Below are 27921 nucleotides of genomic sequence, written 5' to 3'. Positions count from 1 at the left end.
TGTCTGCTTAAACGGAAAGCATAAAAACAGGCAAAAACAGTCAATTTCATTTTTATTCACTTTTATATTATTGATAAATAATACTTCTCACAGGTATATGTCTATGTGGACTGCTGATCCAGGATCAGTTTGAGTTTTCAGGAATACACACCAGCCCGCACTCATCAGTCTCGTTTTTGACATTCAGACTAAATAAGCTTTTACAACAATGCCTCTAGCTCTAATACTGGACCTGACAACGTTTCTGTTCTCGCTCGCAGAGACTAGTAATGATGGTTGAGACTTTAGATCTCAAATCATTTAGGATTTACAGGTTGTTTTTTTTAGCAAATTCTAAGTATATCAGGATGTTCGCTTACTAGGAATTGGTACAGATATGTCTGCATTACTGTGATTCCGGTAGATTTGTGTTGGTTTACCTCTATTTTTATTTAAACAAATATAGCTTACTTTCACAAAACTAAGTAGTATAAAATCCCATTGATTTAGTTACATGTTTTGAATTCTGTTAATCTAGAGTTTTAAGATTCTATATGTTAGCATAAGACAGAAGGGACTTGATCTAGTCTCTAGTACTAAGAGTACCACGTTTAAGGCCCATTTACACCTAGAATGATAACTGTATTAATATTAATGCCCCCCCCCCCCCCCCCCCCCAAGAGAAACTGATTGGCTGTCAGTGTTTTTATCGTTCAAATCTGAAAGTGATTCCAACGATATCATTCCACTGTCTTTATTGTTAGTGTTATGATCTTGATTCCAGTATTCTCAAAGAATTAGAACAATTATCAAAACTATAGTTATCATCCTTGGTGTCAACAGTTGTACTAAAGCTAATTTTGCACCATTTTGAGAGTCAGCATTAGCACAATTATTTCTAATATTATCCATCTTGACATTCTGAGAGGCTACAAGTCAACATAAAATCAAAATTGACAATTTTTACTTTCTTAACGCACATTTCTTGTTTAATTTTGCATGATCTGTTGGTTATTTTTATAAAGGAAAAAAACTCTTTGCTCAAACTTGAATTTCCTCTGAACCAACTTTTTACACAGATGTCACTGTGAAATATTGGCTAATGGATAATCTTAACCAATAGCCAAAGAGCTATTTAGTTAATTTTTTCAGAACATTTTCATTCATTCTCTTTTATAAACGGCCACTTTTCACAATCCAATCAGTCTCCCACTCTAAATTGTTTTTTTCTTGTTGAATTTCACGTTTCACTTGGAAATACATCTGATTACAAAAGTAAAATGGGTTGCGGACGGCAATTCACGTTGACTTTAGAAATTTAAACAATGAATGTAACAATGAATGTAAAGTTTTGGTACTTGATATATTGAGATTTAATTTACTGACACTAAAAAATCTCAATTTATGTGCCTAAATAACATATATTAGACAAATAGATGATCAGATTTCAAAATACATGACAGAAAAAAACCTTTACAGTCAGTGTCATTAAAATAGGTTTACCAATATCCTATAGTCACAAGTGGAATCTAGACAACTGTATATGAACAACAATACACAGAAGAACAAGGAATTCAGTCTCTTTGGAACCTCGGGGGGGTGGGGAAGCTACCTAAAATGACACAATCTCATAAACACTGTAAAAACAAACACTGTTTACCCATACAAAAAGCACAGATGTACTGTCAAATGCTGAGTAATGAACAGTGGTCTTTCACAAGAACTCTGCTCGAAGCGAAATAGCCAAGGACACACTTCAGAAGAACACACACTCAAGACAGAGGGCGAAAAGCTGCTGGATGTGGTTTTAGGGGGAGCACTTGGCATTTCTGTCTCTTCGCAAGCGCACCGCAGAGATCTCAGGCCTCCTCCCACAGAGCTTGTGATGGTAAGGCCTTTCCCTCCCCTCAACACTAATTTTGGATTGCAGCTGGAGAGACGTGTAAGAGACCGTAACTGCCCATGACTGCAGTCTGCCATAGCTGCTATTATCTGCCATTCCCTCTCCCTGAGATAATACTGTTTGTGAGTTCATCCACCTATCAAACATTTAATAGCTTCACCCACACTCCTCGCTTGCAAAACAGGATGTAATTACGATGTTACTAGGGAAAGAGTTCGGAGGAAACTAAGATTGCTCCTAATGAACCCAACCAAACAATGTTATAAAGTGGTTATGGTTAACACAAGATGTGTCTGATTTCTTTCCAGGAACAGAAGAATGGAAGCGGAATTCCCAGAATTAAGGGTTCTAGGTGTGCAGAGCGCTGGACGTTCTAAATCCACGTATGTTTCTCTAACTTCCTCTATGACATCATTGCCTACATCCCAGTGTTCTGGAACAGCTTTATCGTGGCTTTCAAGTCCATCAGGGCAATAATGTTGTAATCGAAATGCATATGGAATGGATCTAGACACATCTTCCTTGAGCACAGCAGACAACCTTTATGCATTACATTATGATTCATAGCATTCTCATTTAGATTCCTATGGCATTGTTTATGCAAATATAATATTGGTCTTTGAGAGATCACTGCTGTTTGCCTGAAGTAATAATTTAAAATACCAGACGTTAGCGGGACTGACTAATCACCATGTTTTAACCTGAGTTCACCCTTGATTTGAATTCATTCAGAAAACGTATTCAAATGGTTAAAAAAATAATAATGTAAAAATCCCTCAGCATTTGGCTTTTATGTGATGAATATTACATCGGTGCTTCAAGGGCTAAAAAAAATGACGTCCATTCTGACAATAGATGATTCAGCACTAACTCCAACCACCACAAGTGCAAATAAACGCAGAGTGAGAAGAGGTCTGAGTGTCCGAAACTGTTTTGGCTGATGAATCCAGGCTCAAATCATTATAGCTTTAGAGATGAGAATGCAAGCAGATGGGACACGCCATTCTATTAAAAGATTGCATTAGCATTATATGTCACTCTCTGGGTGTCATGCGAGATTCTGCATTTTTATGCAAGAGTTATCCAAAATTAAAAAATATTGGTGCTGTATTTGCATATAGTTTGATATAGATAAGAACTCTGAGTAAGTTCTTACAATTTTGTGATTGGAATCAAAAACTTAAATGTAAAGATAAAAAATTCTGATAATTATATCCAATTTCTTTAATGAAATTTGATGGAAAGAGTCTAGATTCAACCGGCTAATCCAGTTTGACATGGATTTTATTTTTCAATAGCAATATATCAGTAAATAGTTAGCTAATAATATAAGTATTATCATATGGGTGTTTCCAGTTTACATAGGGAACTGATTCAGTCAGTTCACAGTTCAACTCTTTCATTCAAAAAACAATAACAATGTTCCATAGAGACAGATACTTTTCCATCTTTTTCTTGTGACTGTACTATCAAATGCAATAGTGTATTGCTTTCCCCCTGCAATTACCAACTGTGTATGGCTTATATAAAGTTGTAAGATCAGTCAGTTAGCATAAAAGGTGGTAAATATGATTTAGCTACAAGGGCTTCATTCTGTGCTATATTCTTCTTGACATTAGCAGTCTGCAAAGCTCATGCTTATGACGTGATTATATAGTGGATGTATTACTGTTGTAATGTTTCTCAATCTAGTTTCCTAGCTTGATCATTTAGAAATTGCAGATTGCATGTGATGTTTACCAAGACTATCTCTAGTCACATTTAGTCAGCCTAAACTCACAGAAACATCTAAACACTCCAAGTTTAGATTCCACTAATATGGCAAGACCTTTTCACAGTATATACTTAAGTGCTACAGATTAAAATGCTGGAAAGGTTTTGCAGAAACAGCCAAACACTGAGGATGGCAAACTGTACTTCAGTCTCTTTGTCCAGGAAAGTCACAACAATGAACTGTCTCCAGCCAAAAATACACATCCTCCCTCAGACTACAATGGGAGTATCAGAAAAGACCGAACTAATTGAGTCTGCCACCGATTTCTTCCGCTTTCCTTTTCCTTGCATGGCCTCCTCATCTACCTCTTCCTCTCCATTAGGATTCACTTTTCCGTTCTGTCCCTGCAGGTCCTTTGGGTCTATGAAGGCCACATGCCTGTTGAGCTCTGCTTTGGTTGCCATATCATCATGCGTGGGGGTGATGCTGAGCATGGAGGAGTGGATACTGTCTTCATGATTGTTCTTCGATTTGCCCTGGTCGGGACAGCAGAAGCAGCGACAGGGCGTCAGGTACAGATATACAAGTACCAGGACCACGCTAGCCAAGCAGCCCACCAAAGTGGTGTAAGCAGTGTTGAGGCTGTCACCGTTTCCATTGAGGGTGAAGTTGTAGACTTTGACCACCACGTAGAGCGTTTCATTTAGGTATTCACTCACGGCGAAGCAAGTGTACACACCTGAGTCCTCAGGTCGTATTGATTTAATCTCTAAGCTGCCGTCTGGGAGAACCACAGCGCTGTGGTTATTGCCAGGAGATAACACTACATTTCCAGGTAGCATCCAGGTCTTTAACATGTCCCGATGCCGGGTGTCACAGCCAAGGATGAGCGTCTGCTCCAAATAAGCTTCTACGTCGGTTTCTTTAAACGTGCTGCAGTTCATATGAGTGTTGAGATCGAACAAACGCAGCACCCGTTTATCCGTGCCGGGATGCACGCAGGTGTGGTCGTCCTTGAAGTCCAGTGCAGAATTGAGTCTTCGGATATACCAGTGAGCCATCAAACTGTACAGCTCGCAGTCGCAGATGAGGGTGTTGTTGTGGAAGTACAGCCCGTTCTTGAGCCAGGCCGGCAGCACCTGAAGGTCATGAATGGGGAGAACTTTGATCCGATTGGAAGACAAGTCCAACAGGCTCAGCTTGTCCAGTCGGTTCTTGTCCTTGACGAGCTCCAGGGGGAAGCGGGACACCAGGTTCTGGCTCAGGTAGAGTTTCTGCAGGCTGCTGAGGCCCAAGAAGGCAGTGCGGTCGATCTGCGAGATGTGATTGTTGTAGAGCAGCAGAACCTCCAGATGTATCAGTGGCTCGAAAATGAACTCGTCTAGCTGTCGCAGATTATTTGACGACAGATCCAAGTAGCGCAGTTGCTTTACGAATACGAACGCCTCCGAAGAGAGGAACGACAAACCGTTGTGGCTGAGCAACAGGTTGTGGAGTTCGGGGAGTTTGTGCTTGGTCCATTGTGCTCGTAGTCCAGTTATCTCATTAAAACTAATGTCAAGTACGGCTGTGTAGCTGGGCAGGTCGGATGGAATCATCGTCAGGTTCATCTTGGAGCAGCTGACAATGTTACTGGCGCATATGCACATTTTGTGACAATTCAGCGTCGATCCTCTGGTCCTGGGGATCAGTGCAAGAATAAAGGACAAGCAGACAGCCCGTCTGATGCACCACTTAATAGAAGGGGGCATTTCTGACACGCAGTTAAAATGTAGATGTTGTGTAAGTCATAAAATCCTCTTCAGTAATGTGGCTGTTTAAATCCTTTCCACACTGTTTGGAAGAACAGCCTGTGGGACTGATAAGGCAAATTTAGAGCTAGAAGACAAAGAAGAAACAAGAATGTTTACTTTTTTAAAACAGAATTGCCTCAAAATGTTAACCTGTTCAGACCCAGTGCCCATTTCAATTTAGTATTATTTTTTATTTGCGTCATTTAGAAATCGGAACAAAGAATTTTAAAATTGTTAAGTATATGCTTAACTCATTTATATTTATAAACGTATATATTAAAACTACTGTTTTTAAATATGACTTTAAATAATTTACTCTGATTTCTTTCATTTGATGTTCATTGTGATACCCCATTGGGTCTCGTCTAAAAAATAAGGTATACTGACATGAATGTTTATATGTCTAATCTTAACCAAAATGTATTTAGATTATCTGCAGATTATGGTTGATAAATTATCAAATGGATATTTTGTATTCAAAAACATTGTCTGTAAAAAAGATAAATAAAAAGCAACAGATGTAAGCTACTGAATTACACTGCTTATGCACTGACATTCAACTTGTATGTCTCTCTGGAAACATGCCAAAGATGTGGGTGGTGTGACACTGTGAGCTGGTCACCCAAAAGGTTCAGGTTTGAGAGGACCATCCAAAGGACCATCCATGTAACATGCTTGGCCATGTAAGTGACATGTATTGTTTGTTTCTGTGCTAGTTATTAAGATTTTTTTCAAAAATCTTTTCGTAAAAGAAATTCAAAATCAACATTAAGTTTTATTATAAAATCGATTTTTATACCGTGAATGTCAATGTATAGAACTATTTAATTTCAATAGAAAATGAATTTTTTTTAATATTTTATTTTATTTTAGAATAGCCTTTTACCTGATCCCTGAACCTTTCAGAACCATGTCCAACGTGTCCATTAAATGTAACTCAAAGCATACGTGATCATTGTCTTTTTGCTGCTGCTTTTTTTTTTTTTTTTTTGGCTCTATGGCTGCGTTAATGTTGTTAACTGGGCTTTTAGAACATGCTATCTGGTAAAAGCTCGTCATTAACTGCTCCAAGCTGACAGAGAGTTTTGGACCAGCAACAAACCAGCTACCATCTGGTCATAAAGTAGTCAAAGTGCTTGTTACATGGTAGCTTGTCAATGAGCTTGCCCTATATAATGAACAGCAAATATGATTTGATTTGAACAGCAACTATGATCCAACAAATGGTTTATTAAATAGAAATAAAGCACGGGCTTGTGTCCCTTGGAACATAATTCGAGGCCGAACGGGTTAAGGTAACATGAATGAATGTGAACAGTATCAGGACAAGCGCCCGCTTAATGCATGCGCATAGGTTTACAAACAAGCTCTGATCTATTCATTCAGATAAGAGTATAGGCGCACATGGCGGAATCTAAACAGCAAGTCGTTTATTTATTTGTTAAAATTTTATTTTGAAAAAAATAAGGTTTTGACAAACGCTCCCAAATTTCGTTAAGACTCGTTAAGATTTCTGTTTTATGGCCTCTCCGGACTCAACATAATACAGCATTGCACCATTTACCATATGCACACAGTAAAACCCGTGGTTTTAATGGGATAAAAAAAACACAGCAGCCTACAAAAAAAACCTGCATAAATATATTAGCCTACCCTGCATAGCTTAATGTTGTGCCTAAAAATGTAATTTCAAAGAAAAACATTGTCTATTTTCACCCGTTTCACATCACAGCAGTGTGACACGTCTTTCCTATTTAAAGAAATAAATAACGGAAACGACTAGGAAGAGGTGTAGATGTGTTCTTAAGAGAGACTGAAAATAAAACGTTTCCAGCTCGGGCGCAGAGCGAAATTTTTGGCAGACACACCGATAGAGAATAACATGGGCAGGAATAAGATTACGTAAAGAAATAGACTCACTTTACGCCATATCTCAGTAGGCTACTAACCTTGAGATGTATCACCGCAAAGACACATGAATCCCTTTAGAAAGTCCATTTCCTATGGAGCACCAGAGTTTGTCTTTGATGCAGTGTGCCTGAACGGGTGTAAATAAGCCCGCCGCAGCGCACACACCTCGGATCATCATCATCAGCAGCAGCAGCATCTCTTCATGGGCGCATGAGCAGACCTGCACACACACACACACACACACACACGCACACAAACGGCTCTTGTAGCACTTGAGTCTGTGTCCGCATTGGCGAAGCATCCGAGGTCCATCTTACAGGCTCACTGGCTGGTGGCGTGTTCTCGTTTTGAGTAGGCTATTTAATTGTAACAAATGTGAGCACATGTAGGCTATTTAATTTAAAAGAATGACATATTTTCTTTAAAAAAAAAAAATACACACACACACACACACACACACACACACACATATATATATATATATATATATATATATATATATATAGCCTATATAATTCCTGGTCAAAATCGTAACGGGCGGGAAACAAAAAAACAAAAACAATAATCAAGTCAAATGTTTTTCGGTTCAACGAGAAAGCTGCAAAGGCCTATTTATTTATTTATTTATTTATTATCAATTAATTATACCATTAATGTTCTTGACATTAATTTAATGAACATAATTCATTTAACATTAATTTAATTTAACATAATTCAAGAAATGACTCTGATTTGAGGTATAGGCCAAGTCCTGACTAGACGAAAGGAGGAGCTGTGGATGGAAGAGGGTAATTAGATCCTGGGCAACATGATAAAGCTGCTGATAATCCTGAATGGACCTGGGTTGCTGTGATAGGCGTCGTATTCCTATAGGTAGACGTGGATCAGTTGAGAGTCAGCTGATGCGAGCTTGACTAAAGTTACTTGCCAGACCTAATGCTACAGTTAATGTATTTCCTTTACTTTTAAGTTTTATGTAAGCTAAAATTTGACTATATTATCAATATTAGAGCCTTTAGATATGATAAACATAGTAAAAGATAAATATTAAAATACATTTGTCATACAAACATCAAGCAATAATCTCTTACGCAAGGGAGTAAATGTAATTATCTTCCATGAAAACCCAGGAGAGTAGGCGACAAGCTGACACTGATGCTCCTGCAGGTTTGTAATTGCACTCTCGCATAAGTAATTGCATTAGGCCGGTCTTTAATTAATTGCCTTTCGCCTTTTGTCTTTAACAGAATTCCTCTCAAAACAACTTCCAATGAATAAAAGTCTCTGAAGGCATCATGCTAACTAAACATGCCATAAATAATTCCACAACTTCCCAGAATAGAACCATAGTGACTAATTTGACACATTTGAGCTCTTACTGATATCTGATTCTGATATTTTAGCTCTACTGATACTGAGATTGCTTTGCTGACATGTTCTGTATTTATGTCAGAATAGCATGACTCCGGTTGATTTGGAGGGTTATTGCATGTGTCCAATCATGAGAGTGTGTTTGCAAAACTCATGTTCTTGCGATATCCATTGACACTGAAGACCTGCAAAACAGCAGGCTCTTTTTCTGTCGCACTTTTCTCTCTTAGTTTCTCTCTCCAGTGGGAGCTTTTGAACCGTTCCATAAATCTCAGCGCCGGAGAACAAAGGTGATCACAGTAGGTGGGCTGCATGTTGCAGCACTAAAGGATGAATCCATATAACCCTCAATAAATCTATCTCCCATTATCTAAACCTTCCCAAATGCGCAAAGATTTATTAAGACATATATGTAGAGTATGCTCCTCATTAAAAGGATTGTAGAGTCTATATTGATTATAACTAAAAAGTTAGCCTACTCTTACATCCCATCAATCAATATAGACTCTTCAATCATTTAATTAGAAGCATAATCATGTTGGTTTGGACCCCACTGACTTTCATTATATGGACAAAAACTTTTGAAACATTCTTCTTTTGTGTTCCACAGAAGATAGTCAAACAGGTTTGGAATGACAGCTTTCTTTTCTTTTTTTAGAGAACTGTTGTTTTAATAACCTAAATAAAACGAAGAAACATGGGAAAATATAATTTTAGATTTAATATGTTTCATGAACCCAAGACTATGACAGACTAAAAATAAAAAAATGATTGTGTCTGTTAGCTGTTACCAGACCAGGGTTGAGTGCAAGGGAAAACTGCCAGCAGGATACATCTTAAATTATTATCACTGCTGAAGTGTGAACAACCAACAAGAGAAATTGGATGCCAAACAAAAACCATACATGGACAGACAGGAGCCGCTCATGCAAGGATTAAACGACTTGAAATCTGAAGGTGATTCTGAACAGATTCACAAGGACCCACAGGCTCCAGATTGGGCCTGAGATTGAGCCTCCATTAGCCTCTCCATTAGCCCAGATGAACTGAAGAATTCGGTGTGTTTTTCCAGTCACTTTCTTGCGTAATTAACCATAGTAAAATATCTAGCAGACGCCAGCAGTCCAGTGTGTTTGTGCTCAGAATCATTAATGTTCAATTGGACTTCTGCTCCTGCTGTGGAGGCAACTGTTGCCTGGCAACTGTTGTGGTTTTACATGAGCCGTGGCAGTTGGGTTGCCCACCCTCTGATTGTTGTTGGGATGTCTGCTTAGCTTGGGTTTACCAGGGAGGAAGACAACAGATATAGTGAGAAAGAGGCAGAAAGCAACAAAAAAATTGCCCTTGACATTGCAATTCACAATAAATAATGCTCAGAGATTTATTATAAATTAGCATTGAAATATATTGAACTGAGAGAGATTGCCTTTCCTTTTCTGTTCTCGTTCTTCAGCAATTACTCATCCCTCTAACAATAGCTTGCAATGCTTGCTAAGTAGACAAATTGATCCCTGTGTTGTCTCCACAATGGTAAACAGAGCTGCAGTCAATGTCTGTGCCCCACCTGGTCAACACATGCAGATGGTAAACACATACTTTGGTCTCCGCGCCGGCAGGTGCATTAGATATCAGTCGTTGTATAGAAACACTCAAACTTGAGTGAAAGGGTCAGTAGAAGAGATAAATAGGATAAGTTCACATCTAAGAGCACTGCAAAAAGCATTTTCACTGTTTAATGAATCAGAATTTTTGTCTTATACTTTCAGTAAAATATCTAAACATTCATAAAACTTTGAAATAAATAATGGTATCACATTTTTTTCTCCCTATATTTGCATTGTTTTCTTGTTTTAAGCATGCTAAAAGATAAAAACATGTTAAACCAAAAAGAGGGTTAACGAAAAGTCATTATTTCAGTCTACAGTGTCACATGATCCTTCAGCAATCATCTGATTTTGGTGCTCATTTCTGGTCATTATCAATGTTGACAACACTTGTGCTGCTTTCTATTTTTATGGAAATTGTGATTAAAAACAAATCAGGATTTTGATTATAGAAAGTTCAAAAGAACAGCATGTAATTGAAAGCAAAGTCTTTTCTAAATGTCACTTTTGATCAATTTAATGTGTCTTTGTTGAATAAAAGTGTTACTTTCTTAAAAAGAAAAATCTTACTGACCCCAAACTTTTGAATGGTAGTATTCTCTGAAAATAAAGTCTATGTTATCTTAAACAATTTTCCTTCTCAAGTAAAGTTATCTTGTGTTCAGGATTTTGTTATTAATAAATTATTAATATTATTAAGTAGGATATTTTATGGAAAATGATTTGCAGTATAAAGAAATGTCAATTGTTCAGATGAAAAGATAAATCTTTGATATTTCTTTATGAGCGAATACATATTTTTGTTTAATAAGCTTGTTGCTTTCCACCAACAGTCAAGGCTGAGCAACAAGAGTCAAGGCAATGTGAATAACACATAACTCTTAAAATTCACCAGACAAAGGTTATTTATAACATGATTACACGTAAAACTGACAAAGGTAACAATAGAGGAGCAGGTGTTTTATTCATGATGGCAGTTCACCTTCTGCAGTAATTTCTTCCAGCTTCCAGGGAGAGCTCAGTCAAAAAGCAGCTAAATGATTCAGAATTATTTTATTACTTCAGTATTTAACTGATTTTGTCTTTCTTTAGTGGATTGAAAAGTGGATTTGCGCTCTTTTATGCTTGTGGCTTTGTCAGCTCCTCTAAGAGGAATTCGTTTAGAGCCTGTCTTACACAAGATCTCTTAAATCTGTGGCTTCATATTAGTTCAAAGTGCACTTTAGAACCGAAGTAGCAGCTAATGCTTAATGGCTCATGTGCATTTTATATGCATAGCACTTTCTCTTTATCTTCTTCAAAGTTCACTGCTTATTGTTGGCAAACTTTGACTTCAAAAATCAAAAAAGTCGAACATTGGCAAGATGAATTTAGTCAAACTGAGTTAAACACACATGCATCCACAATATTATGTTCCAAGTGTTAACGCAGAAGGCTACGTCAATGATAACTCTTATTTTGCTGATGTTGTCTGGATGAACAGCGCTATGAGGGCTCATTAGTCAGTACAGACTGAAAGTCTCTCCCATCCTCAGCTAATAACTAAGATTTGTTCAAGCAGCTGGAGAGATTTTGCACCTGGTTTTTGGACCTGGCTGTTATCACTGGTAAGAGACTGAGTATGCTGCTTCAAAGACACACTGCCAAAAGATTTTTACTGAGAGGCACACTGCTAGACATAGTTCACTCTCCCACTCATCTCTTCTTCAGTCAGTGGTTGCACTGCAAGCATATGTGAAAATAAACATTTCCCTTAATGAGTCTCAGGCTAACGCTCTCTAGGTCAGCATGAAGAGCATATTTCTGAGCCAAAGCTTTTGTTTTCAGTGTTAATGGTAAATTATAGCTCTGAAAGATGGCAGACAGTGTAGCATTGGAATTCTGGTAAGGAGATGTTTAGGATTTTTCCTCTGGCTTTTGGACCATTGCAGAAAAGCTCTGTGACCGACACAAGTTTATAGCCCCTTTCACACAGAGATCCCGGAAAGATGAAGTGGCCCGGGATTTGACCCGGGTTCGCGTTTACTTTTGGTTCATTCACACTGCCAGTGATTTTCCGGAATCAGAGAGTGCGTTCACACGCAACCCGTAAAAATCCCGTAAAGACACGTGATATCGATGTGACATGTAATGTCTCAGCAGCGTCTTTGCTTATGTGCTGCGATTTCTCTCTCGAGAAACCACGCGCATTTTTTTCTCTGATTCGATCATAAACTAGCGCATTACGTACCGTTTCACTAGCCTGCTTTCACTTCACTTCAGCGTCATCATTACGACACGGCATTGATTACGGCTTGTGTTCACACAGCGCGCGTTCAGGTGTTGTGCCGAATTTCGACCCCCTGCCAAATTATTACCCCCCTCGTTGAAGTCAGTAGGCCTACCTGACTGCCTAATCCTAACCCCACCCCTAATCCTAACCCCTCCCCCACAACTAATCCTAAACCTACCAATGCTAGGGGGGTAGTAATTTGGCGGGGGTCAAAATTCGGCACAACACCTGAACGCGCGCTGTGTGAACAAAAGCCATAACCAATGCCGTCGTAATGATGACGCTGAAGTGAAGTGAAAGCAGGCTAGTGAAACGATACGTAATGCGCTAGTTTATGATCGGATCAGAGAAAAAATGCACATGCGTGGAGAGAGAGAAATCGCAGCTCATAAGCAAACTATAGACGCTGCTGAGACATACATATCACATCGATGCCACTGTCTTTACGGGATTTTTACGGGTGTGTGTGAACGCACTCTCTGATTCCGGAAAATCACTGGCAGTGTGAATGAACTAAAATCAAACGAACCCGGGTCACTTTATCCGTGTTTTTTCCGGAATCTTTGTGTTGTGTCCATCATGAATGAACACAAGTTTAAGAACATGCCAAAATACAGGAAATAAAAAGTTAGCTATACACAACTCCACTGTCGCATGACTTAAACGTCACCATTAAAGGGTTAGTTCACCCAAAAAATAAAAAATATGTCAAGACTCACCCTCATGTCGTTCCAAGCCTGTAAGACCTCCGTTCATCTTCGGAACACAGTTTAAGATATTTCAGATTCAGTTCGAGAGCTTTTTGTCCCTCCATTGAAAATCTATGTATGGTATACTGTCCTTGTCCAGAAAGGCAATAAAGACATCATCAAAGTAGTCCATGTGACCTCAGGGGGTTAGTTAGAATTTTTTGAAGCATCGAAAATACATTTTGTTCCAAAAATAACAAAAACGACGACTTTATTCAGCATTGTATTCTCTTCCGGTTCTGTTGTCAATCCGCGTTCATGAGTCCGCTTACGTAAGACGAGCTGACGTGTTATCTGGTGCGCCCGAGCTTCGTTTACAGTCTGAGGGAGATGCACGCTGTAAACAAAACAATCTTTGCAAACATGTCTAAGGATTTCGACGCAGGGGAAGACTTGCATTTTTTTTAACCAGACATATTTATTTGAACCCGAATACACGGACGCACCAGATAACACGTCAGCAGCGTCTTACGTCAGCAGCGTCACTGGCCTCGTGAACGCGGATTGACAACAGAACCGGAAGAGAATACAATACAAAGTCATCGTTTTTGTTATTTTTGGAACAAAATATATTTTCGATGCTTCAAAAAATTCTAACTAACCCACTGAGGTCACATGGACTACTTTGATGATGTCTTTATTGCCTTTCTGGACAAGGACAGTATACCATACATAGATTTTCAATGGAGGGACAGAAAACTCTCAGACTGAATCTAAAATATCTCAAACTGTGTTCCGAAGATGAACGGAGGTCTTACGGGCTTGGAACGACATGAGGGTGAGTCATTAATGACATAATTTTCATTTTTGGGTGAACTCAGTGCTTTAAGCTTCAGACAACTCTTTCGGTTTTTACTTTAAAAATGTTTTCCGTGAAAGTTTGAGTTAGAATATAGTTTGCAAGAGCGTGATTATAAACACAATGAGGCTGAAAGTGCGGACTAGGGAGTAGATCAGTTCAGTTCGATATTTAACCAAAAACTCATTCAAAAAACCCATTGACCAGGAGGGTGGAATCGGAAGTGCTATAATACTAACTGGATTCTAGGTTCTGGCCTACGAAAATACATCATCCTTCATCTGACATGCTAAAGACACACAAGCAGACAGTATAAACACACTTTCAATGCTTTCCCTGCCCTCTGTTTCTTCTGATTGGTCCAGTAATTTGACTGCGGCTGCAAGGCTTACCAAATCAAATATTTTGATTATGAAAAGCAGAATTGTCTCCTGGCCTGCATAAGTGAGATGTTAGGAAATACATTTGCCCATGACAGAAGATTTATGAGCCATTTCAGGCCACAAAACCACATCATTTCTCTCCAGTACAGCAGCATCCAATCAGGCTAATGTAATAACCCAGTCATCTATCCTCAGATGCCGTCTGCAGCTTTCATACGCTCTTAGAAAAAAGGTTCATTTGCTGTTCTATAATGTTATTGACTCAGTTTTAAAGAACCCTTTAGGAGAAATGTCTTAAATGATTGCATAGTACTTTCACTTTTAAGATTTAAAAAAAAATCTACAGGTATAGCCTAATAAAGTATGTGTACAAGCTGTTTAATTCATAAAAAGTAATTCAAACTAAATCCATGAAATGATCCCATGAAGAAGGTTATATAAAATCTGTAGGCCTGAAACACCTGACCGAACCCTTTAAGGTTCTATATAAATGTTGTTTTGTAATATGCTGATGCATCTGCACATAAGCAGGCTCACCTGTGTTTAAATGACCCCCTGTGAGGGCAGAAGGTGTCTTATTTAACAGTTCAAACCGATAACACAACTGTGTCCTGGTGGTTTCATTCAATGCAGGATCAAATGTCCTGTTTCTTGCCTGCGTTTTTCATGGACCGCAGTCTTTATTTATTTATAACTAGGCTTGAATAATGAAAAATAGGTGGGAAGTGGCTGCAGCAAATGCGCCCAGGGAACATGAAACAGTAGGGAGTGCCTCAAAGGCAACAGAATCAGCGAAGATTCATGTCTAGGTGTCATTTGAGTCGGTGTGTGTCTGCATGTGTGAAAATGTTTACCCTGAAAGATCCTTTGCTTCTTATGGCATGCAGTGTTCGAAATAAAACATAAAGGTGTGTTTCTTTAAACCACAGCATCCATTTAATGAGAGTTTTCCTTATGTCTGGAGCAAGATATTGGCTAGATTGTACAAGTCAACTCTATGCAGGGCATATAAAGAAAATAATAATAGAACAGAACATTTTGTTGGATTTAGGTGGTGCAGATAGCATTTCATTTTTATCCTCCCAATAACCCGTATATCCCTGTCTGTCCAAATTTTAATTTTCATTCTAATCTTTCTATCTATCTGCTAATAGCAGATGGTCGTCTGCCAAAAGTTGCATGTTCTTAAGAACCGGCCCAGATGATTTTCTCCTGCTGTTATCCGTGACTGTAGACTCCACCCCCTCACATAATGACTAGTTTGATTATGCAATGGCTATGTCCACCAATGCCATGAGAAAGAGTAGAATTATGTTACTCTGACTATATGCTAATGTGTGCAGCATATATGAGGGAGAATGAATCCCCTATATTTCTGTCCCTTCCCAGCATGCATCACTCTCAAGCATGGCATTGTGCTGTCTGCAAGTTTGTGATGACTGAGGATCACAGCCAACATGTTATTGATTATTGTGCAATAAGCCGTCAAGTATTCTGACTGATGGCTAAGATTCCTGTGGATTTACAAGATAATTATCCCACTAATTGCAGGATTAATGGAGCCCATTGTGCAGATGCAGAACTTATGTGTCATTAACGAACATGTGGCACTGTTACGAGAAACTCAACAATGAAATTTACCATCAATAGACCTGAGATGCTGTATTTAATTTGACACAAATTAAAACTGTGAGGGACAGACTCACAGGTTTTTACAATGTTGTACTGTAAATTCCCTAATTTATGTCTAATTTTGACAGCCCATTTTCTGTTCCATACTCATTGAACAGATATTTTGTTTAAATAATATAAAATAATATAATAATTATCAATATAATTCTTAGTTTATGTAAGATAAAATGACTCTTTAAAGATAAAGTTTCTTTAGTCTCCATTTTATTTTTAAAATTGATCTAAAAGCAGAGAGATCTTAACTTAAGAGTCCCTTCATATCGAGCTCTGTGTGATGGGCACAATGTGTCCCTGAAGGCCCTGGCAAATATGAGCTTATGTAATCAGAACACAGACTGTATTGTATTGTACTGTATTTATTCAGTTGCAATACTGCCACATAATCATTCAGCAGGTGCTGTAGATTTGGGAAGATTTTATACGCTTAAGCATTATTATAATCTTAATAAGTGAAATCTCTCTTTCACTCTCTTGTACTCTGGGAACAGTTCCCTATGCATGTGTACACTCGTGAAAAAGGCACATTAAACGCTATGTGATCTACACATTGAGATTTTTAGGAGGATTTTTGTCAGATAAATAATTTTAGCAAAAACAAACAAAACAAAAAATTTAAAATTGTGATGGATGGATAATAAAATAGAATGTTATTGCACTCCATTGAATCTGCTGACTGTAACAGGAGTACAGCAGCAGGAACAATTTCTCTTTGTTTATCTTCATAGAGAATGTTAAGAAATGAAACATGATTCTTCCTGTCAGTCCCACTCGGTTATTTTACACTGATTTGTTTCATGGTGTTAAGTAAAGCTCTTACTTAGCTGTAGTAATCTTGTGCTCAGCCACACAGCCTTGTGGTGAGATTTAAGGGCTTTAGTGACATCCTTTCCCCCACATTAATCTTTGTCATTCTGCACTATACAGCCAACTAATACCGAAGCAGATTCAGAGGCAGATAAGATTTAGTGTCTTCCTTTATTGTGGAGGTCTCTTAGAATATCTTTTCCATGAATGTTTGCTTCCTATATATTCTTGATATATTCTCTCAGATATTGAGCTGTAAACATAGCCATAGGCACCCACAATAATGTAGCTACACAGATATAGATAAAGAACTAAACTTTTGAATATTTTGAACATTATAGTGCTACTTTAAATAATAAATAACTGCAGGGGGTTATTGTATGTGTTTACAAATAAAAAGTAGTTCAACACTTTTTAAATCAATTCACCCTGGCCTTTAGTATTTTGAATCATAACAGTTTATATAGTATACAACCACCAACTTGTGGTTGTACCCTTTCATTCAAATCTATCATGTTGTAAAAAAATAAATAAAATAATAATAATACTGCTTAAAAAAAAGGGTGGGAACCAATGAGATTTCCTTATGGTGTCTCACTTCTGCGCTAATGTAAACAAAGTGCTAGCGCGTAACATTCGAATTCGGGAAAGGCTCAGTTTTGAGTAGATAACGACTAAAATTTCGGCCTATTTTCAAATAGAAGATTTGGAAAATGCACACGAGGTCACATGGACTACTTTTATCTGTTTTTGTATCTGTTTCCCCCGCCACCCTGGTATTTTATCGATGGAAGTCGTGGCAACGTCAGGGTGAGTAAATGACAGGATTGTTCGAAGCAGTTTTTCCAATAATTGTTGCTTATAATTAAGGACAAAACAGAAGTAGGCCTAGGTTTTTATTATTATGCATTTTTAAGAATTAATATATAATAGATATAAAGATATTGCCGGGGGCAATATAAAGAAAAATCAATCTTACACCAAGGAATGGCGGTTTGCTCTAAAAAAGCTGGTCAACATGCTTGCTGTCACAATGTTTAAGCAGCCAACATCTAGCCGGGTCTCCAAAACGTCGCTCGCTTTCGTGACGTGGCCTGATTGGAGGCAGGTCGCCAAGGGGCTGTTGACATTTCGCGTCTTTTGCTCGGTCAAGTTCGTTATTTCAAATGTAGGCGCACGGTAAGCGTGCACATAATTGAAGCGACATGCTCATTTTTTCCAGGCGCAGCGAGATTAAAAAATCTAAATTTTTCAGAATGCCGCAAGCGCATCGCAGTTCATGTGACAAGAACCAACCACTCAGCTTCACGCTTTCCGTAACAACATTGAAAGCTCAGTCAACACTCAACATGACGGATGGGGGTGCACCCAAACACTACGGCTGTTTGTCTCTTCTCCGTCAATAAATCGTGTAGCAGAGCTACAGCAAGCGTTTTTCGGTGGTGGAAATTCATTAGCTAGCGCTAAAACTTTGTCGTTGTGGAGAGCGCAGTGCATGTTGCATAGCAACGACAAACGCCACGGGAAAATTGGGCCGAATTTTACTATTAATAATAAAAGATAACCAAAATACCTCACTGACCTCCTCCATCCCTAACCTAAGTCACGTTCCCTGCGGTCCTCTGACAAGGACCTGCTGGTCATCCCCCGCACCAGGTTGCGGACTTTTGGGGACAGTGCTTTCTCTGCAAATACTCCCAACACTCTGGAACAGTCTACCACTCCACGTCCGCTCTGCCTCATCCCTGCCGATGATCAAAATGCATCTTAAAACATTTCTTTTCACAAAGTATTTTGCTAATTTTATTTGTTATTTGCTGATTTTCGACCAGCTAAAGACTGAACCCCTACTGTAAAACTTGGTGAATTGATTTCATTGTGTAGCCTAGTATTAGCCTGGTACTTTTTGAACAGGATTCTGTGATAACCGTGATCATTTTGGTCACTAAAATCATGAAATGGAATTTTCATGCCATTTCATCTCTAGTTACGATCAACTATGATCAACTGAAATCAATTACCGGTATGTGTTTTTACAGTATAATATGCAAAGTTCAATGTACATTTTTTAAATCTCTGATTCTGTTCTTTTCTCTGACATTTAAGGGTGACATATATAGGCCTACAAAAACGCTTTTAGGTCTAAAACAGTTCGGATAGTTGTTAATATGAGAGTTATGAGACATTATGTAAGAAATTTAAGTATTGTATTACATGAGTAGCTCTCGGGCCACTTTCATTTTTAACAAGTACTAAGCTCTCAAATGAAAAAAGGTTGGAGACTCTTGAAGGCTGAAGTGAAAACCACCATCCTGTTCTTTTCTCACAGAAACACACTGGTGCACATATGGACTCACTTTGAGGAATGAGATTAAGGATTGTGATTAAGGTTGTGCGTTCCTGTGTGTTTAAATCTGTGTGTGTATGGAGTGCAGAGTGAATGACCAAGGGTCAAAAGTTTGCTTGTCATGCTTTCATGAATGTGAAATCAGCTCTTTTTATGAAATTTTTTCCCTGATTCTGTTGGAAAGCAGGGGAGCATGTAATGCTTCACATCTGATTTCTTTTGTGAATGCTGTCTATTTTACGTTTTTGAATGTTTCTTTTTAAAGAATAGGCCTACATTTGTATAATTTGCACCATTAGAGTAAGTGGAACAGTTCTCTTTTTGTAATGCAGCTACATACATTTTTACTTGCAGGTGTATACAATTTAGGCCTTTCTTTGCCACTGCATTTAAAAAAATCTACCTGCAAGGTGAAACGATAATGTTTACTAAACAATAGCTCACAGTTACCCCAGGATAAGCTCATGATTCAGGTAATGAAATGTAGCAGGCCTGTTTATTATTATTTTAAAATAATGTTTTTGATATCAGTCTTTTACATGGTTCAAATAAAAGACAGATCAATCTGCACAGTCCTTATACAGTGTTTAAAATTTGAGTAATTCAGTAAGATTTGTTTTCTTTTAAAATATATTAATCATTTTATTTAGCAAGGACACATTAAATTGATAAAAAATGTATTGAATCAAAAAATATTTTAAATAATGCTGTTATTTATTCATCTAAGAATCATGAAAAGATATTACGGTTCCCACAACAATATTACGCAGCACATCGGTTCAACATTTGTAATAATCAGATTTCTTTTTTTCAAATTGTATAAATTCTGAAAGATCATGTGACACCGAAGACTGGAGTAATGGCTGTTATCACAGGAATAAATTACATTTAAAAATATATTATAAAGGCAGTTTTTTTGTAGGACACAGTGCTGGACATAACTGTTTGGCACTTTGCAAGGCTGTTATATAGGACTTATTTAGGCCTTCAATGCTCTGAAGTGGTTACGACCTGAAAAATCTTGATATTTTCAGGCATAAATGGCATCTTGAGAATGGGCCTGTTCTCCTAAACAGCTCATTAGTCAAAGGAAGCCTAGACTAACAGGATGAAACACCTTGCAGTGTTCTGGAAGGGGTCATGCCCTGCTGCAGTGAAAAGTAAATCACTTGAGATCCCATAACTCTGAACCAAGGACACTTCACCCATACAAAACACAGAGACAAATTTAGCCTACTGCTTTTTACTAAAGCAATACATATTAGTCACATAACTAATGACGTTGCTTTGAGTGTTTCAGTCTAAAGTACCTTGTCTCTGTCTAGGCTTTTTTGATTAGTAACCAGAGCAACCTTTTGATTGATATTTTAAATCAAATACATTTGTTTACAACACAGATTGTCTTACAAACAGTAATATTGGAATAATACGTCTTTTTAAGAATATGTGTTTTAGTTATAGATATGCTTTTTCACCATTATGGTTCTTCAGTTTTTGGCTGGGGTGCATAAATATCCACAATGCTCAGCAATGCCGTAAACATGGGCGCCCCCTAGAGAAAATTTGAGTAGTACAGGCAGCTAGAGAAGTGCACAGTCATCCAAGACAAAGAGTCTGTGAGAACCGTCACTGTGTAGCACTAGACTAAACTCAATCATTCTGGTAACCTGATCATACTCTCAGGTGGGGGTTAAAGAGAAAGCAGCCCAGGTTGAGGAATAATCACAGTATAAAACAGACCATATTCTGTTGCTCTGCTTGTCTGTCATCTCTCTCCAAAAGACTCCGCAAACATTTCCCATCGTACTCATCTTACATGGCTTTGGTTAGGGACTGAAAGCATTGAGAAACAGCCACTATAAACACAATGGCTAATGATATTACTGCTCATTTTCTCCCCATTACAGTTAGAATGTAAGATGAGCTCTTTTATTTCTGCAATGCTTACCGTATATTTAGGCCACTGGAATATTTTGTTTTTGATTAGTTCCATCTAATTCAGGGCACACACATTAAACACCCACACAAACAGCGAACCGACATACACATCTGGAGTAGTGGGCAGCCTTTTTGCGGTGGCACCCGGGGAGCGATTGGGGGTGGCATGGCTTGCTCAAGGGCACCTAAGTCCTTTCCTTCCAGTATTGAGAATCAAGGGCAACCTTCGGGATACCAGTCTGACTCTCTAATCATTAGGCCAAGACTGCCACAAATGATTCAATCATATTAGAGTTTACCTAATTTCTTCAGCACATATCCTTAAATGAAATTCATGAGTTGGTGGTTGCGACGTGGGTGAATTTTTTTTAAAATATTAAATAATGGAATTAAATGATCATTCACATCAACTCATTTTACAATCCTACTAGCCCTTTATTTATCAATACTACAATGAGTAGAAGATTCCGTTTATACGTTTTACTGCATCCTCAATTTCTTTTTCAGTCCTTAATAGTTTTGCAAAATACTGTGCATCCCTTCAACTGTCAAAAGTCAGCTCCTTAACATCATCCTCCAGTAAGTAATCACTTTTGCTGGGAACAAAACCCCCAAAGCACAATTAGTATTAGCAATGGAATCTGACATTTTCTGAGCTGAACCTTCAAAACTGCAAAAGCCTCTTTGTTTGCTCATATAGGTGAGCTTATTGAGACCCTTATAAGCAGAGCAGGCATTGGTTTCTGCTACTTATATGGCAATTAAAGAAATTAAGTCCACAATCCCCACATAGCAAAGTCAAGTTAGCAATATGTCAAAGAATGCCAGACTGAATTTGCCAGGCGTTTTCCTTAAAGGTGCAGTGTGTGACTTTTAGCGACATCTAGTTGTTCGGTTGCGAGTTTACACTAAGGGCTCAGCCCCCTGCTCACCCCTCCCTTTTGAAGAAGCTACGGTGGCTAAAACGGGACAAACATTGTTTCTGTACCACAGTCCATTATAAACCACATCATGGATAAAGTTTACAAAGCCATAGTCAGGTGAGGATCAAGGGTCTTAATACGTAATATAATAATAGTAATTAGTTGATTGTCTCACGAACGTAACCAGCACATTTCTCCCCACATAGCAAACCCATAATACAGCGAGGGAGAAGAACCACATGAAACTGTGCAACTATATATTTTTTCTAACAGGGTAGTAAAAGTTTAGCTGGCTAACATGAGCTGTTACTGTGGCTGAGCTGGTTAAAGCGTTAACTGTACGTTCACACCGCCGCCGGCGAGAGCGGCAAAATTCGCTCTCGCCGCCCTGCCAACGACGCTGTGGAAAGATTCGTGGACGCTCTGATGCTCTGACGTAGATCGAACGCGTGGTCATTTTTACAACTGTATTTAAAAGGGGCCACAAAGCATCAATCATGTCGATCGTTATTTTTGCAGAAAATTGATCGATGGAAAAAACTTAACAATTATAGTGACATGTTTGCTAATGGAATAAACAAATTAAAAGCCATTTGTGTGGTGTGGCTTTTGTGTTCATGGTGCTATTAATTTACATTCCCGCTGAAAAACAAGCGTTCCAGCGCGAAAATATTGCCTATAAATAGTGTTGCGCGCCTTCTTATCAAATTCAAATGATCAACCTCCTCAATTTTGCTTGGGAACTAATGTGGTCGGAACCAAAGTTTACAGGACTGCGTTCTCTGGACTCCTCTCAAAAAGGAGCACTTCTATATTCCGATTGGTTGCCGCCGGTTGCCGCCGAACCGCGTCATTGCTTATTACCATAAAGTTGACCTCACTTCAACTCTCCTCGCCGCTCTCACCGTCCAAGACGCGCCGTGCTGCTCTCGCCGGAGCTCGCCGCCGACTCTCATTGAAAATGAATGACTTCCGGCCACTTTGACGCTCTCGCCGGGGGCGGTGTGAACGCACAGTAAGCCTTTTTTATACTGGACGCGTCCGCATGAGCCCAAAGGTGCGTGTGGCAAAAATAATGTGATTGTAACAGCGCGCCCGCCTCCGCATCCCCTAGACACCATTTACTACACACAATAGGCTTTTTTCTCTGATTTTGGAAACTCGATCGACTTAAAATGCTTCCAAGATCGACGGGTTGGTGATTCCTGTAACTGTTTTACGGTCAATGACAAGAGTACTAATCAGCTGTCTCACGAACGTAACCAGCACATTTATCCCCACATAGCAAAGCCATAACACAGCGAGGGAGAAGAATTAAGTTACATGAAACAATCCAACTATATATTTTACACCACTGACAAGGGAAAAGTCACTACTCACGGTGTTTATGGCTAGCTTCTAGCTTTCTGCGGCTTCTCTTTCAAGGTAGTGACGAAACGCGCTCTGTAACGATGTTTGTTCGCTGTCGGGTACGGTAGAAACATGACGTCACAATATGTCGACCTTCATAGAAGGGGATTCCCGCGCCTATGTAGATATAAATGCCTCATTCTAAGGTAATCAAAACATTACGGTTTATTAAGTAAGTTCTTTATACACCACTGAACACATAGTTATGGATGTCATATTGCATTTCTGTTAATAGATACTCAAAAATGTTACACATTGCACCTTTAAGTAATGCAAAGTAGAATGATGCAGAGCTTGACATGGGCTCATAATAATATGATGTGTTTAGTACTTGTGTTTAGACACAATGTATGGAGTCACTTATGAGGGAGTCACTTGTGAGGTGTGAAGTGCTGCAGATAATCATAATGCTCTGAGAATCTGATTCTTTGAGAGGGAATTGAATGAGATGCTCTTTAGCTTTATCTCCTTAAGGTGTCTTTGGTTTTCAAGCTGTTTGGTAATTTGCTCTTTGCAGTTTTCACTGGCCTCTTCATCTACAGTAGCTCTCTCTAAGTGCATCTTTTCATTCATTAGGTTTGACATACTTGTTGATCCAGTTGTTACAGTTTTCCTCTTAACTCCTCTGTTCTCTATCATTTGTCTTCCACTGTCAGCCAGTTCCACTCGTTGACTAGTCATAGAAATCCTGCTGATCTCTGTCTTTGGTTTACTTGAACTTGTAGATGATGGTGAATGTGGTTTGATGCAGCAGTAGTCTCTGTGCAGCTATCATGAGGAGGATCATGGAGTTTTGTTTGCTGATACCTACTTCATAATCACTACGATGCCAGTGGACACGTGGTCAGCATTGTTTGCTAAAGTCTCCATATTGTCTCAAATTTTGTCCAGTCTGGTTTGAAAGACCATTTTATAATAGAATACAGTCAAAAATGCTTGCTTTCTTAAATGCAACTGACACAGCTAAATGATTCAGTGAACTAAGTCGGCATATTACAGACTTCAGACTGTATAAATGTGTAAAGGATTATGTAAATAATAGTTATAACAATTGTAAATGTCAACCAAATACGGATAACCTACAATTCAGTTGCTGAAAACAAACAATGAGTTTTAGTGCTAATATTGCTCGAAAAATGAATGCCATCTGTTTTTTTATTCTTTCTTATATCATGGGGAAAAAAATCATAAATTCAAAAAACATTCAAAAAGTTGTCCAACAACTTTGAAGTTTTGATGCCACTGTATACACTATGAAGCAAATTAGCACAAAATAAATATTAATAATCAATCATAACTTGTAATAATAAATTATTGATTAATTGTTAATTAATTCTAAGAAATGTTCATTTCCAGGGGAGGGAAATGTCTTTCTTACTGTACAGTACTACTAAGAGCCTGTAGTCAAAATCTAAATCGTAAAATAAACATTGTTGCAAGCAGAGAATCAGAACCAAATATGTATTGTGCACAAGTTTTATTACTAAATCACAAACATAACTAATATAAACATACACATTCGCACAACCACAAATACATGGGAAAAATAGAAAGTGACAGGATGAAACCATAAGCACGGACTGTAACATTTACACGCCCTGCTCCGTGGTACACTGATGCGCTTCGTAGACAGAAGGCGGCTGGGAGGGTCCTTGAGAGGCGCTATGTTGCCACTGGGCTCACTGTCCATAAAATCGCTTATAGAGAGCAACAAAGATCATACTCCAAATTACTCAGTCAGGCACGTTCACAATATTACTCCAATATTATTAACAATAATCCAAGAAATCCAAAACAGCTCTTTAAAACAATAAATTATCTTCTCAGTCCACCTGCCCTGACGCATAAAAACAATACTGACGACCAGTGTAATAAATTCCTTGATTTTTTCACAACAAAAATAACTACCATCCGCGCTGACCTAATACAAAGCAATGTCATTCCATCCACCACCCCAACCTCTGCACCAACACTCTTTCATTTCACTCTTCCTACACATAGACAGGTTGAGACTCTCATACACAGTATGAGACCCTCAACCTGCTCATTGGACCCTTTTCCCACTGACATGATCAAATCAAATACTAATTCTTTAAGTCCTCTCATCACTACTATCGTTAACTCTTCCCTGCAATCGGGTCATTTTCCAATCTCGCTTAAAACTGCCCGTATCAACCCTCGGCTTAAGAAACCATCCCTCGATCCGGATATCTTCTCAAATTATCGGCCCATTTCCAACCTTCCATTTCTCTCCAAAGTCATTGAAAAAGTTGTCTCAACTCAAATTCATAATCATCTTCATCTACATGGTCTCTATGAAAAATTTCAGTCTGGTTTCCGCTCCGGCCACAGCGTAGAGTCAGCCCTGGTCAGAGTCACAAATTATCTTCTTGTGGCTGCTGATCAGGGCTCTCCATCTCTCCTTATTCTCTTGGACCTCACAGCCGCCTTCGACACTGTTGACCATACTATCCTACTCCATCGTCTGCAACACTTCATTGGCATCTCACATACAGCAATTCAATGGTTTCAATCCTACCTGACTGATAGAGTTGAGTATGTGGCCCTGGGAGGAGCCAGGTCGAGGCCCTACACAGTTACTTGTGGAGTGCCCCAGGGCTCCGTTCTCGGCCCTACTCTCTTCTCCATTTATATGCTCCCACTGGGCCACATCATCAGCAAGCATGGCGTTGCTTTCCATTGCTATGCTGATGATACTCAGCTCTATGTCAGGCTGGACCCCAATTCATCTACACCTTCACTCTCCACTCTAAATGCCTGTCTGGAGGAGACGAGGGCATGGATGATGGATAATTTCCTCCAGTTAAACAGCACCAAAACTGAAGGTCTCCTCATTGGGACCCCACACCAACTCCGATCTTCCCCCCTGACAGTCTACTCATTTGCTGGCCATGATATTTCTTTGACATCCTCTATAACCAACTTGGGGGTTCGATTTGACGCCATCTATCATTTAACACTCACATCCAACACACCTGTAAAACCGCACTTTTTCATCTCCGGAACATTTCCAAACTCCGCCCCTCCCTCTCTTTTTCTGATGCAGAGATGCTGGTGCATGCCTTCGTCTCCTCCAGGCTTGACTACTGCAATTCACTCCTTGTTGGGATCCCTGGCAGGAGCATGCAAAGATTGCAATACATTCAGAACTGCGCTGCCAGGGTCCTGACGGGGGTTCGCAAATTTGAGCACATCACACCCATTCTCCAAAAACTTCACTGGCTCCCTGTTAGATTCAGGATTGATTATAAGATCTGTCTCCTGACCTATCAGTGTGTCTACGGTAGTGCACCAGTGTACCTCAAAGACCTCATTACTTTGCACAATCCACCCCGACATCTCCGCTCTTCTGACAGCCACAAACTTCAGGTTCCTAAGTCCATACTCCGTACTATGGGAGATAGAGCCTTCCAGGTAGCTGCACTTCGAATGTGGAACGCTCTCCCTAATCACCTGAGGGCGCCACAGTCTATAGAGGTCTTCAAAAATAAATTAAAGACCCACTTATTTTTAACTGCTTTTTCTTAAAACATATCTTGTTCTTGTTGTCACCAACTGTTCTTAATTTTGTTATTAAGTGTTTGAATCTATTTTATTGTTTTATCTGTGTACTTGTAGCACTTTGAGATATGTTCCTTCATGTGTAAAGTGCATTACAAATAAAAATTATTATTATTATTATTATAAGCAGGGAATGAAGCTATGGAAAAGATTAATCTAATTATGAAAAGAACTATTCTATTATGTATACTTGCATGGCCTTTGCAGTGAAAGCATTTCGAGAAGGTCCTGAAGAAGGATTTAGATGGTTCCTTGAGTTTCAAACGATTTCTTCTGCGTTATAGGGAGAAATGATGATAAACTTGAATGGTTTGTTTGACTGGAGTGCAGATTGTGCACATTGCTGCAGACTGATGCAGATTGCTGGACCTGGGCCGGAGAGGCCACGCAAAGCAACCAGGAGAAGGGAGGAAGTTGGAAGAGTTGATGGTTGTCCATTCAGTGATAGTAAAGTTGCAGTTTTCTTCTGAGTTGGAATGAAGAAATTACAGTCTGACTCTGTTGGGAGAGTGAAGGCTTAGCAGGCTGTGGTCAAGGCCTGCCGGTGCCAAGGACAGCAACCTAAAGCGGCAGCAGTATAAACCAGAAAAAAGAAGTAGAGCGAGGATCACTGTGAATTTGTCGCTAATAAAGCCTGAGAAAAGTCCCACCTCTCTGGGTTTGCTTGACCAGTGAGAAGGGTGGAATTTCCAAGCGGGAAAATTCCTCTTTTGGTGATTTATGGATCTTTGTTTTAATCATGCTCAT

At 38.9% G+C, this 27921-nt stretch overlaps 2 protein-coding genes across 4 annotated transcripts in view; one reads left to right on the top strand and one right to left on the bottom strand.

The window, feature by feature from the left end:
• Positions 1-35: 35 nt before the first annotated feature.
• On the bottom strand, positions 36-18672 carry amigo1 (adhesion molecule with Ig-like domain 1). 2 transcript variants are annotated; one of them, XM_077224122.1, is made up of 3 exons: positions 18548-18672; positions 7339-7520; positions 36-5474 (listed from the first exon to the last, which is right to left on the bottom strand). In XM_077224122.1, the coding sequence occupies exon 3, from the start codon at positions 5345-5347 to the stop codon at positions 3866-3868; it is 1482 nt and encodes a 493-aa protein (XP_077080237.1). In that variant the 5' UTR covers positions 5348-5474; positions 7339-7520; positions 18548-18672; the 3' UTR covers positions 36-3865. The 2 variants fall into 2 exon arrangements, with proteins under 2 accessions (XP_077080237.1, XP_077080238.1); XM_077224123.1 differs by having other exon boundaries at positions 36-5454.
• gpr61 (G protein-coupled receptor 61) overlaps positions 17581-27921 on the top strand; it is a 28509-nt gene continuing 18168 nt past the window's right edge. For both annotated transcript variants that reach the window (XM_077224126.1, XM_077224124.1), the window contains exon 1: positions 17581-17784. The gene's annotated coding sequence lies outside the window, so the exon portion shown is untranslated. The remainder of the gene's footprint in view (positions 17785-27921) is intronic.

This window comes from Siphateles boraxobius, unplaced genomic scaffold, assembly GCF_051911475.1.
Source record: "Siphateles boraxobius isolate OS27281-9 unplaced genomic scaffold, OSU_SipBor_1 9, whole genome shotgun sequence".
Lineage (NCBI taxonomy): Eukaryota > Metazoa > Chordata > Actinopteri > Cypriniformes > Leuciscidae > Siphateles > Siphateles boraxobius.
The sequence above is the reverse complement of the archived record's forward strand: the minus strand, read 5'-3'. Positions and strand labels throughout refer to the sequence as shown.

Coding starts and splice junctions, on each gene's coding strand:
- amigo1 (XM_077224122.1), bottom strand. CDS start 5,347: ATGCCCCCTTCTATTAAGTGGTGCATCAGACGGGCTGTCTGCTTGTCC.